Source organism: Elephas maximus, chromosome 6 (genome assembly GCF_024166365.1).
Source record: "Elephas maximus indicus isolate mEleMax1 chromosome 6, mEleMax1 primary haplotype, whole genome shotgun sequence".
In the NCBI taxonomy this organism is placed as follows: domain Eukaryota; kingdom Metazoa; phylum Chordata; class Mammalia; order Proboscidea; family Elephantidae; genus Elephas; species Elephas maximus.
The window spans coordinates 48,630,133-48,645,008 of NC_064824.1; the positions used below are offsets into that span (position 1 = coordinate 48,630,133).

Here is a 14,876-nt window from a genome sequence, read left to right on the forward strand (position 1 = left end):
TACAGGCGCCGTTTATGTTGGTGTAAGAAGGTATTTGCAATTAGGAAGTCGTTGGTCTTGCAAAATTCTATCATTCGATCTCTGGCATTGTTTCTATCACCAAGGCCATATTTTCCAACTACTGATCCTTCTTTGTTTCCAACTTTCGCATTCCAGTCACCAGTAATTATCAATGCATCTTGATTGCATGTTCGATCAATTTCAGGCTGCAGCAGCTGATAAAAATCTTCTATTCATCTTTGGCCCTAGTGGTTGGTGTGTAAATTTGAATAATAGTCGTATTAACTGGATATTATCCAGTCACTCATAGCGCTGTACTTCAGGATAGATCTTGAAACATTCTTTTTAATGATGAATGCAACACCGTTCCTCTTCGAGTTGTCATTCCCAGCATAGTAGACTATATGATTGTCCGATTCAAAATGACCAATACCAGTCCATGTCCTAATGCCTAGGATATTGATGTTTATGCATTCCATTTCATTTTTGACAATTTCCAGTTTTCCTAGATTCATACTTCGTACATTCCCGGTTCCGATTATTCATGGATGTTTGCAGCTGTTTCTTCTCATTTTGAGTCATGCCACATCAGCAAATGAAGGTCCCGAAAGCTTTACTCTATCCACGTCATTAAGGTCGACTCTACTTTGCGGAGGCAGCTCTTCCCCAGTCATCTTTCGAGTGCCTTCCAACCTGGGGGGCTCATCTTCCAGCACTATATCAGACAATGTTCCGCTGCTGTTCATAAGGTTTTCACTGGCTAATGCTTTTCCGAAGTAGACTGCTGGGTCCTTCTTCCTAGTCTGTCTTAGTCTGGAAGCTCAGCTGAAACCTGTCCTCCATGGGTGACCCTGCTGGTATCTGAATACTGGTGGCATAGCTTTCAGCATCACAGCAACACACAAGCCCCCCCAGTACAACAAACTGACAGACATGTGGGGGTTTTATCTAATGAGGCTTGTTAATTTCTGTCATAACAACTTGTTTCCTTTTTGACACTTACCTCAAAATTACTTATTTGTATACTTCATTGTTACTTCGCCTCCACTCTTACGAGGTTAGAGACCTTGTCTTTCTTGATGGTATATATCCCTGACTTCTGTCTAAACAAAGACAGTAGATAAATAGTTTGTTGAATGCTTTTTTAACTGGTAGGGAGAGTTTGACCCTTAATTTTAATCTTTAAAAATTTTCTTTGCTCAATTTGCACCTTTGTTCCCTTTCAGAAGAAATTGAGTCTTGTCCAGTTCTGTAAAATGTCTTGTTGAGATTTTGCTCAGCATTGATTGCACTGAATTCATAGATTAGTTTGGAGAAGAATTTACACTTTTAAAATATTGAATGTGTTCATGTATTTAGGTCTTCTAAAATTAATCTCAGTTGCATGGTTTTTGTTAGTTTTTAAGCTATTGTTTTTGGATACTATAAACAGGTTTCTCCCCTCATGCAGTTTCTACTTGGTTGTTGCTAGAGGTTATAAAATGTATTGCTAATGTATTTCCTTATATTGAACCAGTCTTGTGTTCTTGGGATACCCTTCTTAGTCAGTGATATCCTTTTTTAGAACACTGTAGGATTAAGGTTTTAAATATTTGGCATATATGTTCATTAGTGAGATTTTCCAGTTTTAATAGTGCAGTAATCGTAACCTCTTAGAATGATTTAGTAAGTGTAACTTTTCCTGTGTTCTCTGCCAATTTAAATAGTGTAAGAAAAATGTCGTATCTGTACTTAATATTGCCCTTTTTTGTTCTTAAGTCTTATTCCTGTTTTATTGGTCAGACTAGAGTTGCTAATCAAAGACTAGTCTATTTTAAGTCTTTAAAAGAACCAGCATTTCATTTTATTTTATTGATCATCACTGCAGCTGTTTATTTTTCTTTGTCATTACTTAGATGCAGGTATGGATAACCCAGTTATAGCAAGTTGTGCTTTTTTACTTCTCTGAAGTGCACAATTTCACCACTTCAAAGTGACATTGATTGAAGATATGGTAAAGCTGATGTGAAATTATGCATTTCAGATTGGTAAGAAAACACAATTAAGCCTGTGTGTACCTTGCTTCCTGGTTAATCTGCCTGTGCTTATGTGCATTGACACTTTTTGTTTCTGTTGTTTTCTGGGTTCTTATTCTAGCTTAAGTGTGAAAGTCTAGGGTTTTTGTTTGTTATTTTATCTTTTCCAAACTATGCACTCAGACTAGTATTCTAATGATAATCATGTAGAATATTTATTTTGGTGTGTTTTGTTTTAGCACCAGGCAATTTAGAAGGGTGCTTTTTAATTGAAGAGACTAGTTTTAGTGACTTTTCTGTCATTAATTTCTGGTTATATTGTTTTATGATAATACACATTGTATGTATTAGGATTCTTTGTATGATTTTTAATTTTGAAATTTGTTCTCTACATTATAATTCCTTATGGTAGTTTTATATTGGTAAGTTTCTGGGAGCAGTAAAGTGTTTCCTTGATTGTAAATTTGATGAATTTTAGCATGCTTACTGCATATTTTGATGATACATTGTCATACATAAAGATTGATCACTATTAAGTCTTCAAATTTGACAGAAGAATATAAGTTTAAAGAGTAGTATTTGGAAAAAAATAGGATGCATAATGTTGAAAACATGAGGAAAAAACTAAATTATAGTAAGTGAAGAGAACAACAACAACAAAGATGTTGAGGATAAGAACATGGTTACTTTTGAACTGGTAGAATTCAAGAAAAAGGTGATAGTAAGGGACATTATGCTACCATGAAACTACTAAGGTCAGTAAATAGAACACTGCCAGTGCTCAGAAGCAAGAGCCCTTGGCATTTTGAATCACAACACGCTCTTCCCATAGAGAGAACCACTATCCTGACTTTTTTTGATAATAATTTGTGTTTTCCTTTGTATTTTTATTACATGTGCATACACATAGTATACATTTGTTTAGCTTTGCTCCTTTTTTGAATTTTATATGAATAATACCATACTGGGTGTCTTTTGGTTCATTGTTAGGGTTGGAAGAGTCATCCATGTTGTGTTCAGCCGTGTTCATTTTCATTGTTTTATAGCATTCCATTGTATCAATTTAAGATTTTCTTTTTATGTATCTTTATTTTTACGTTTCTGGGTCTTACGTAGCATATAGTACGGGAATTTGTGTTTTAGTAAGTATATTTAGCCCTTTCATATATAGTAAGAAATACAGTATATGGTCTTATTCTTGACATCTTGTTTCTGTTTTGTTTTAGTTTTCTCTTTACTTATAAATCCAGTTACTTTTTTAATCATTTATTTTTGTTGTTATTGAAACCCCAGCAAAAACATACACCCATTCAAGTTTCTACATGTACATTTCAGTGACATCAATCACATTCAAGTTGTGCAACCATTCTCACACCCTCCTTTTCAGAGTTGTTCCTCCCCCATGAACATAAACTCACTGCCCCCTAAGGTTCCTATCTAATCTTTCAGGTTACTGTAGTCAGTTTGATCCCTTGTAGCTTGATCTTAAAAGGGCATTGTGCTCAAGGCAGAAATTCTTTACTAGTTAAGCTAAACTACTGTTTGGTTTTAAGAAGATTTCAGGGAATGTTTTTGTTTTAATGTTTAAAGATTGTCTTAGGGCAGTAGTTTCAGGGGTTCATCCATCCTCCATGGTTCCAAAAAGTCTGAGAATACGGAATTCTGTTCTTCATTTTTCCCCTTTTTGATCAGGATTCTTCTGTAGAGTTGTCGATTAAGATGTTCAGTAATGGTAGCCAGGCACATCCAGTTTTTCTGGTCTCATGGCAAAGGAGACAGTTTTTATCAGTCAAGTTTTCTTCTAGTGTTTTTGACATGTTTATATATGTAGGCAAACATGTTTTTTTCCCCAACTACTACTCTTAAGAATTTGAACTTAAATTTTTCTGTCAGTTTTCAAGAGTTAAATATCCATGACGTTGTACTTTAAGAAGTGAAGACCTTGGCATGAGTTCACTTCCCCACAAATTTTTCCCTGCCTTGTCACTTTCCAGGTTTTATTGAAAAGATTTGAATTTTAGTTTCAGTTACTATATTGTTATATAGGATGTATAAAGTCTGGAAAAAAAAATTGTTTTTGAAGATTGCAGGCGCTGGTGACAAGATTACACATACATATTTGCATGTTTTGTGCCATATTACATTAAACATAAGATTTTGTTGTTCAGCTTTTGTTTCTTATATCCCATTTTTTGCCCCTGGTTTTGCTTTACCATATTTTATTCTTTAAGAAAAAAGAAATAATTGGCACCTAACTTTAGATGCATGACTGTTTGGTCCCCTTCCCATACTTAATCATTTGGCTAGTTGTAAGTTTTAGGTTTCTGAAAATTTATATCACAGAATTTTGAAGTAAAGAGATTGTTCAGTTGTTAATGGCTTCTGTTGCAAATGTATAGTCTGAAGTAGTCTTTTTTTTTTTTTTAACTGTAAAGTTTAGAATTTTTCTCCTGTCTTGGAGTTTAGACGTTTTACCAGAATGTGTCTTGGGAGATCTGTTTAATTCAACTTTAAATACTGGTTGAACCCTTTTAATCTAAAGAACTGTGCCTTCATCTCAGGAAATTGTCGTCTTTTGGTAGTCCCGTTTTTCTCTTTCTGGAGTAGTTTTCGAACTTGTGGGTTTGTCTTCTATGTCCCTTACCTCTCTTTTTCCAACATCTGTTTTTGTGTGTGTTTTAAATGTTGAGATGTTTTATACTGGTTTCGTTTTTACATTTAATTTTTTAAATGGATATGTTTTCCCTCTGCCTCTGAGGATTTTCTTCTGTTTCTGGTTATCAGTTCTTTACTCATGAATTAGTTCTGTTGGTTTTTGGCATACCTTCATGTTGCTGGGCCTTGTCATGAATGTGTATATTTGTCAATAAAGATTCATACCAATGATAATAGTAGCTGGAATTTATTTCTCAACCCAAGAGAGAATCCCTTTTTGTCTGCAAATTCTGGTTACAGCCATCCTTGACCTTGTGGTTGTAAACAGGGAGGAAACACCAGAAACTTTGTTTTTTTTTTCCTATGAATGTGTAGCTTGTCTTTTGGACTGACCATCCACATGGTTTTCATAGGTTAACTGAGGCACTGTCTTGTTTCTGTGGCTCTTATACCCAGTGTGGGAGACTGTCTTTGGGTGCAGACATGTGAATTAATGAAATGGACAAGTGGGAAGAATGGAGAATAAAGGGAGGTGGAAAAACTAGTGCAATTTTTCCATAGATCTTTAATATCATTAGTCTTTTAATTACTTATTTGACTATTTACAGGGTTTATAAAGAACCTTATTCTTCATCTTCTGTTAATAAAATAGTTCACGATTTTGACGGTGTTCTGTTTGACTTATGGGGCTGGGCTTTCCTTTTTAGTCTGTTTCTCTCCTTCCCCCTCTTCAGAAAAATTTCCAGGAAGTGTTTGGTGCTTGTGTTTATTTTTTATAATATTTTATCGTATTTTTGGTGGAAGTTTACACAGCAAATTAGTTTCCCATTTAACAATTTTTATACAAATTGTTTTGTGACATTGGTTACAATTTTCATATGTGTCAACATTCTCATTATTTCCGTTCTGATTGTTCCATTTACATTTATCTAGCTTCCCTACCTCCCCCTGCCCCTACCTCTTTTCCTTCTCATCTTTGCTTTAGTGTAAAAGTTGACTGTTTGATCTCATATAGATGATTTTATAAATGGGCTCAGTACTCACTGGTGATACGGTTTATTTTATGATCCAATCTGTTACTTAGCAGAAAGGTGACCTCTTGGGGTAGTTTCAATTCCAGGTTTAAATGGTGTCTCAGGGCAACAGTCTCAGGGGTTCCTCTGTTTTCTACCAGTCCAGTAAGTCTGGACTTTTTTAAGAATTTGAGTTTTGTTCCACATTTTTCTACCAGTCTATCCGAGACCATCTGCTTTGTCCCTGGTCAGAATGATTGGTAGTGGTACCTGGGCACTGTCCAGTTCTTCTAGTCTCCGGATAGATGAGGATGTGGTTCGTGTGGGTGATAAACCCTGTAGAGTAGTTTCTTGTTTGAGTCCTTGGTTTCCTTCTTTCTCTTTGCTCCAGACAAGTAGAGACTGATAGTTGTATCTTAGACAGTGATTATACACTTTTAAGACCCCAGACGCTACTCACATGAGTAGGATGTAGAATGTAAACTTTATAAACTATGTTACACCAGTTGACCAAGTTATTCTATGAGACTATGGTACTAAACCTTCAAACGCAGTAAAACCAATCCCTTGAGGTGTTTGGTTATGTCTAGGAAGTATCCATAACTGTGCCCTCTTTGTGCTTTATGTTATATATGAGTGTATATGTAGCACACACACGTGTAGTTGCATATGCATATAGATAACACCTATACGTGCACATGCATATACCCACATATGCCTTCCTATACACATATCCGCATATGTATCTACCTATGTAACCACCTGTATTTTTTTATTAATTGTCGTGTTTGCAAAATTGTGTGTTACAGCATTCATCAGAAACATCCTTTATTCTTGTGTACTTCTTGGTCTAGTTGTACAGACTCACATTCGGTATTGCCTTTCCCATTACCGAAAATAACAAGTGTCTGCTATCTAGAAAGTGATGCCCCCTCCCATACAAATGCCCCCATACAGAATAATGTTGCTTTCTGTATGTGTATCATCTTTTCATAAAAGTGCAATCACAAAATATTTAATACTTGTCCTTTTGTGATTGACTTAATTTGCTCAGGATAATGCCGTCCAGATTGACCCATGTAATGTTTCAAGAACTCATCATCATTCTTTAAAGGTGTGTAGTATTCCGCTCTTGGTATGTACCACAGTTTGTTTATACATTCATCCGTTAACGGGCACTTAGGCTGTTTCCATCTTTTGCTATTGTGATTAATGCTGCAGTGAGCATAGGTGCGCATATGTCTATTCATGTCACTGTTCTTAGGTTTCTAGGATATATATCTAGAAGTGGGATTGGTGGATCTTAAGGGATCTCTATTTATAGCTTTTTGAGGAAGTGTTTTACTGTTTTCCATAGTGGTTGTACCATTTTACAATCCCATCAGTGGTGGATAAGAGTTCCAGTCTCCCAACAACCTCACCAGCATTTGTTGTTTTCTGCGTTTTTTTTGTTTTTGATCAGTGCCATTTTTGCAGGGGTGGGATGGTAGCTCGTTCTGGTTTTGATTTGCATCTCTCTAATGGCTGATGAGGAGCCCTGGTGGCACAGTGGTTAAGTGTTTGGCTGCTAACCAAAAGGTCTGCAATTTGAATCTACCAGTTGCTCCTTAGAAACCCTATGGGGCAGTTCTACTCTGTCCTGTAGGGTCACTGTGAGTTAGAATTGACTTGATGGCAACAGGTTGTTTGTTTGTTTTTAATGGCTAATGAAAGAAGCCCTGGTTGCGCAGTGGTTGAAGCACTTGGCTGCTAACCTCACCATCAGTGGTTCGAACCCACCTGCTCTTCAGCAAGAAGAAGATGTGGCAGTCTGCTTCCATAAAGATTTACAGCCTTGGAGACCCTACGGAAACAGTTAATTGCTCTGTCCCATAGGCTGGCTATGAATTGGTATCAACCTGACAGCAGTAGGTTTGGGTTTGAAATGGCTAATGATCCTGAGTATCTTTTCCTGTGTTTGTTGGCTGCTTGAATATCTTTGATATAGTGTCTGTTCATGTCCTTTGCCCGTTTTTTATTGGATTGTCTCCTTGTTGTTGGGTTTTTGAAGTTTTCTGTGTATTTTAGAGGTTAGACCCTTATCAGATACATTGTTACCAAAGATTTTTTCCCTGTCTGTGGGATCTCTTTTTACTCTTTTGATATAGTCTTTTGCTGAGCTTAAGTATTTCATTTTTAGGAGGTCCCAGCTGTCTAATTTGCCTTCTGTTGTTCATGCGTTTGTAGTTTAATCATGTATTTTTAAAGTGAATTTGGTACCATAGTTGCTTCCAGGAACTTTATAGTTTTAGCTTTAACATGTAGGTCTTTGGTCTGTTTCGAGTTAGTTTTTGTGTATGCTGTGAAGTATGGATCCTGTTTCATTTTTCAGCAAAGAATATCCACTTTTGCCAGCACCGTTTGTTAAAAGAGACTGTGTCTTCCCCCATTGAATGGACTTTTGACGCCTTGTCAAAAATCAGCTGCCCATAGATGAATAGGTTTACTTCTGGGTTCTCAGTTCTATTCCATTGGTCTGTGTGTCTGTCATTGAACCAGTACCAGGCTGTTTTGATTACTTTGGCTATATGGTATGTTTTGAGATCAGGAAGGGTTAGGCCTCTTACTTTGTTGTTGTTCTTCAATATTGCTTTGTCTATTAGTAGCCTTTTTTCCTTTTCTGTGGATTTGTTTTTATTCCAGTTGGATTTAGGGAGGATTTGAGGAAAGGGAGTAGGGGAGCTTAGCAACTTTTTCATTTTTGTTTTGTTTTCACTGGATGTAGTACCATATTTTTATGCAAGTAACACTCACCTTCTACCTTTGCCAACTTTGCTGTCCCCCGTGAGGTATTTTTCTAAGCACTACAATGCCAAAAAAAACTTTTTAACTTGTTGCTATAATAAAAATTTAGCATAGCACGCATACAAAAATAATTTGCTTGGGGAGGGTATGGTTGGCAAACAGACATCGAAGGAATGCATTCTTTATTTGTGTAAAATACAGTAATGCACTTTTACTTTTGTAATTTTCAAGAATTTTATAAAAGAATCTACTTATGGACCTAGTACTTCCATTCTCAATTTATTGGTTGATACACTGAGTTTTACTGGCATCATAAAGTTGAATTATTTTCCCTAATTGTTGAGAAACAAAAAGTAATGTATTTGGTACACAGCAGTTAACTGAGAAGTGTGCCTTATGTGGTATAAATATGTGAGAGTAGAAGTCTTAGATTATTTTGTTTGTTGTTGCTCACTATGCTTGTATACTATGCCAGAGTTATTTCAGAAGTTTCTAATCTGATACTTTCTTTTTTTTCCCCTAGAATTCATTGTTTTTGGATAGACTCGTTTATATTATTACTGTAATGGTTGATTGCATTGACTTTTCACCATATAATATTAAATATCAGCCTGCTGTTAAATGTAAGTATTTTTCTTACCTTTATTTATGACTGCCTGAACAGGTTGTCCTATTGCTTTTCCCATCTCATTTTGCTTACTTTTGGTCTTGGTGAATTACCAGTTTATTATGCTAGATTCTCAGGTGTGTGAGAACACATGCACGTATAAAATGTCTTATCTAATAATACTATTTACTAATAATACAAGTGATTTACCTTGGTTTAGGTTGCATCTTGCCCAAGCTCGTATGGCTAGTAAGTCTCAGAGCTATTACTTGACATTGCATTTGGGAGAAAAACTTGCATGACTGTTTTTTTAGAGGACTGTCTTGTTAGGGTTTCTGTCAGTATCAGATAGCATGGCTCTAACATACACCAGTTTCTTTCAGTGGGCTTAGATTTTATGAATTAACAAAAATGTTGAGATTTTTTGTGTGTGTGCCACTTGTCAAATCTTTATCCCTAAAGAAAACATGAACTTTATATTTCATATTGTGAAACAAATTTAAATCGCTAGAAAAATTGTGTACCTGCTGGATAGTCTAAGGCACTGTGATGAAATGGAAAGAACATTGACCTGGGAGAAAGGAACCCTGGATTCTAGTCTCTGTCTATTCTTTTAAGCAAGTCACTTAACATCCCTCGATTTAATTTCATCTTTCTGTATTTGTACCTCCAATTTTAAACCATGAGAAACTTGGTTTCCATTGTTCTCAATATATTACTTGATCAATCCATTGTATATAAACAGTCTTCTCACCTTCAGCATCCTGGCCAAGAGTGGTCATTGTTAGCTGCTGTTGAGTCGGTCCCCGACTCACAGCAATCCTATGCACAACAGAACAGAATGCTTTCAGGTCTTACACGATGCCTTTGATTGGTTGTCAGTGAGACCATTGAGATCCATAAGGTTTTTGTTGGCTGATTTTCAGAAATATATCACAAGGCCTTTCTTCCTGGTCTGTCTTAGTGTAGAGATCACTGAAACCCGCTCAGTGTCATAGCAATATGCAAGCCTCCACTGACAGCTGGGTGTGGTGGCTGTGCGTGAGGTGCATCAGCCAGGAGTCAAACCCAGGTTTTCTGTAGAGAAGATGAGAATACCACTGCTGAACCACCAGTGCCTCAGCCAGGAGTTACTGGGTAGCTTTTCCAGTTTACATTCATGTCTCAGAAACTGATTCTAGGGAATAAGGCTGGCTTCCTTTCAGTAGCAACGTTTTTTTTTTTCTCCACATAGAATTAATTTTTAATCAGAGTTTTCTCTTAGGTCCGAGAGTTCTTATCTTAAAGGAATGGATTGTTTTGAGAGAAAGGGAAAGATACTTTGGAATAGGTATGATTTTCTTGGCAAGACAGGTGTGGGTTTATCAGATGTAGGTAGGTATCTGGAGAAAAATGGAGTCTAAGAAGGGTGCACAGAAAGCGGGAGAGTATTTTTAAGACTTTTTTCCTTTAAATCACGGAAATAGGTAGCAGGCCTACTTTTGTGGTCCGTCGTCTCCCCCCACCCCACCCCACCCCCGGCCTAGTATTTAGATCTTTGACTTGTTCATTTTTATTTGTAGGATTTATTATACTATAGATGAGCCAGGAAACAATAATTTCTAATGGAAATGTTTCTTATTTAAAAAACCGGCTTTTAATATTTACTTTTAGAACTTATGATTTAGTACTTTTCTTCACTTGTTGGAATTCTGTGAAATCTAAAAAACTTGAAATGCATTTTATAATTTATTAGCGAAATTATGAATTTTTCTGGATTCTTATTTTAGATTGACCTGTTTTCCTGTTTCTGATTGTCATTCTGAAAATAATGCTCTGGTGATATTTACATATTACCGGTATATAATTTTAAGGTTTATTTTGGGGAATCTACAAAAACATATGTTCTAGATGTAGCCATCATTTAGATGTGAGATAAAAATTATAAAGGTAGACAGTGTCACTATTCTCTGCTTGAGTTTTTAATAAATTCAATTTTATTTTAGTACCTCAGACATCTTCAGATTGGTCGAAAAAGAAGAAGGAGCCCCTAGGGAAGTTGGCTTCTTTATTTAAACTTATTGTGAAAGTGATCTATTCTTTCCATACTCTGAACTTCAAGGAAGTACATTCTGATACCCTCCTTACTATTGGAAATTCAATCATCAGCATCCTTTCCAATGTACTTGGACACATTTCTTTGCCTTCTATGATCCAAAAAATATTTGCAACTTTGACAAGACCTCTGGCATTATTATATGAAACCTCAAAGTAAGTATTTTGAACTTAATAGCTTTGAATTAAATGTATACATTTTACAACTAGATTATGGTTTTCCTAACCAACAGCTTTATTATTGCTATAAATGGTAATCTTTACAGTGTAGTATAGAGTATGTTAAACTGTGCTTCTCTATTAAAAAAAAAATTGAAATAGTACAGAATTATGAGGGAGAAATTGAAAGGCATTTTATTTTGCATGTTTACAACCCTGTTTTCAGTTTAGCACATACCTTTTCAGAATCGTTTACGCAAACAAACATACCTATTAAATGTATGACACGTGAGAGCATATTTAACGTGTTACTCTGCAGTTAAGTATATTGTACGCGTCTTTTACCATACATGTAAGAATCTCGTTCTTTTAAACATTTATATATTGTTGGCGTTGTGTGCCGTTGAGTTGATTCCAACTCATACCAAACCAATATGAGAGAGTAGAACTACGTCCATAGGGTTCCTATGCTATAATCTTTATGGAAGCAGATCACCAGGTCTTTCTCCCACAAAGTCACTGGATGAGTTCCAGCCGCCAGCCTTTTACTTAGCAGTCAGCTGCTTAACCATTGTGCTGTAAGAGTTCCTAAATGTATAGGATTCCATTAAATTTCTTAACCACATTCATGTTGGTGGGCCTGTTTTTTTATTAGCTTTTTACTTCATGACAAACAGTATTGCAGTTGAACATTTTTGTGTATAAATTATTACCCAGTAATTTACAATTTACAATTACTTTTGCAGAATAAAATTGTTTAAGGGAAATTGTTTTAAAGGGTATGCAAATTTAAATTTCTGAGTCACCCTGTGAAAGTTTGCATTAATTTAAACATGCCCTTTTACATTGAGGAGTACTTGGGTGGTGCAAATGGTTAGTTAACTTGCTCAGCTGCTAACAGAAGGATTGGCAATTTGAGTCTACCCAGAGGGTGAAAAATAAACCCTCAGGAGCACAGTTCTATTCTGACACATATGAGATCACCATGAGTCAGAATTGACTTGTTGATAACTGGTTTTAGAGTACTTGATAAAAACAGTTAGCAGAGGTTTGTGTCCACCCAGAGGCACCTTGGAAAAAAGGCCTGGCTTCCCAAAAATCAGCCCTCGAAAACCCCATGGAGCACACAACTGAATTTTTACACTTGAAGCCACCAGTGCCTTAAAAAAACAACCTGACAATGATAACATGAAAGTTTTTTTTTCTTTGCATTTTAAAAGGATTGGTCACTGTTTCTTATAACCCCTATTGTTCAACCACAATAAGTCTATCTTTTGTAAATTAAATTCACAGAAAGAGTCTTAGGCAAAGATTTTAGAAAGGACAAAATGCAACCCCAGAGTCCATTAACTCTTTGCAAATCTTTTTTTAGTCCTTACCAGAAATGCATCCCTTTAAAAAAATGTTCAGAAGCAAATAATTAGTATTAATACTTTGAGATCTATTTTCAATGGTTTTCTATGATTAATTTTTTATAGATGGATTTGTTCTATGCATTATGTTTAGCAATTTTACTTTTTCACTAATTAAATCTTGAGGCACCTTTTTATATCATGCTTCTCATTTTAATGGATATATTACTGTATTTGTAGGTTTAGCTCAATGTAGTGTTAATTTTCTAAAATATAAATGATATACATTTATATGTTTCCCTCCCCCTGCAGGCCTGATGAAGTCCCTAAAGTGTACAGTTGTTTGAACAACAAGGTAAAAATAGACAATTGTTTATAAAACTTACTTTGATGATAAAAAAGAAAAGCTTAAGGTTTAGATAATTGTCTACCTGAAACCTAATTCTGCTTGATTATAAAGGACTTACTATAATACTTAATTTTTAATGGGAACATGACATTGACACATGCAAAGGATAGTTTTTAAAAAGGATTTATTGGTGTGCTTTAAATTCATTTAACTCATCAACCCCTGTCTCATCCCTTAATACATAAGTTGAATTGGTTCCATAGTTTTCTAGGTGAAACTTGTGTAAACATCTATTAATTCTTACTATAATTGATGTAAAAACATAACTGTTTTCTGTTAGTGGAAAAGTAAGCTCTAAATCAGCTCTAATATCAATAACCAAAGTAAGCTTACCCGATAATTTGCCGGCTTTTAAAGATGGCTGTATATGTAAGGAAACCCTGGGGGCGTAGTGGTTAAGTGCTACGGCTACTAACCAAAGGGTCGGCAGTTCAAATCCGCCAGGCGCTCCTTGGAAACTCTATGGGGCAGTTCTACTCTGTCCTGTAGGGTCGCTATGAGTCGGAATCAACTCGACGGCACTGGGTTTGGTGTTTTTTTGTTTCATATATGTAAGGGGTGGATGGTGGCTCTCTTAAAAACCTGCGAAGTTAAAAATTGAAATAATATGTTCTGTGGGTTGGTATTTAGTATGTTTTGTGCTTTTATTTTTACCTAGTTTGAAAGTAATATTCCAAACGTTACTCTAACAAACTTTTCCTTTTTCCTAGTTAGAAAAGCTACTAGGAGAAATTATTGCTTGTCTGCAGTCTAGCTACACTGGGACTTACGACAGTGAACTTCTTGAACAGCTCACCCCATTATTATGCATAATATTTCTACACAAGAACAAACAGATTAGAAAACAGAGTGCTCACTTCTGGAATTCCACATTTGCTAAAGTGCCGATATTGATTTATCCTGAAGAGTTAAAGTATGCTAACGACAAAACTCTTATACAACTATTCTGTTGTGATAATATAAATTTACATTTTGATTTTAACTTAAACTTTTCTTTGGGGAGTTATTACAGAGGCTTTCTTAAAGTATTATTATTTGGCATGCCATGGTAATTATTAAACATTATTTGTAACCTTGATTTTAGGAACAAAAAAAGGTAATTTAAAATTACCCATTATCCCTAATCGATGAAACAAGAAGAGCAGGAAATTGGTGGTTATTGAAGCTAAATGATGTGTCATCTACTTTTGTTTGAAATTTTTCATCATAAAAATTTGGAAATTCAGAGAAGTTTAGAGAAAAATTCAAGTATTATCTGTAATTTCTTTCAGGTTAATGTATGCGTAGTGAGAAACTATCTTTAAGCCAGATGTATTTAGCTACTTTAAATTTATAATTACTTTAAGTGCACTTTTTTTACATATGATCTCACCAGTACTATTTGACTGAAATGTGTGTATCTGTGTGTGTGTGTGTATATATGTACTTTTTTAAAGGTCAGTACTAAGACAAGCTAAACAAAAATCTCTGCTTCTGTTGCCTGGTTTGGAAAATGTTGAAACTGTGGAAGAATCCAGCGGACCATATTCAGATGCAGTAAGTGTTTCCTTTTACTTTTACATGATGTTTGAGGGGTGTGTTTTTTGGGTCTTGATATAATTTTTAAAAAGACAAAAACTTAGATTGAATGTTCTAATGAAATGATAAGTAAAACCTGAGTGAAAGATCTCTGTAAGACAGGATTTTTCTACATAGTGATCTGGACTAAAAATACTTTTATGAATTAAAGGTAGTAGTTTCCACCAGAGACTCATGTAAGTAGTCTCTGATTCGTGTTCATTAATAAGC

At 35.4% G+C, this 14,876-nt stretch overlaps 1 protein-coding gene across 6 annotated transcripts in view; it reads left to right on the forward strand.

The window, feature by feature from the left end:
• Positions 1-14,876, forward strand: part of RIF1 (replication timing regulatory factor 1) — a 60,653-nt gene that overhangs the window by 23,511 nt on the left and 22,266 nt on the right. For all 6 annotated transcript variants that reach the window (XR_007517830.1, XM_049887183.1, XM_049887182.1 and 3 more), the window contains exons 21-25: positions 8,991-9,090; positions 11,060-11,324; positions 12,992-13,034; positions 13,799-14,001; positions 14,525-14,624. Coding sequence is in view for 5 of the 6 variants with exons in the window: in XM_049887183.1 (XP_049743140.1) it covers positions 8,991-9,090; positions 11,060-11,324; positions 12,992-13,034; positions 13,799-14,001; positions 14,525-14,624 (711 nt within the window). In the remaining variant the exon portion in view is untranslated. The remainder of the gene's footprint in view (positions 1-8,990; positions 9,091-11,059; positions 11,325-12,991; positions 13,035-13,798; positions 14,002-14,524; positions 14,625-14,876) is intronic.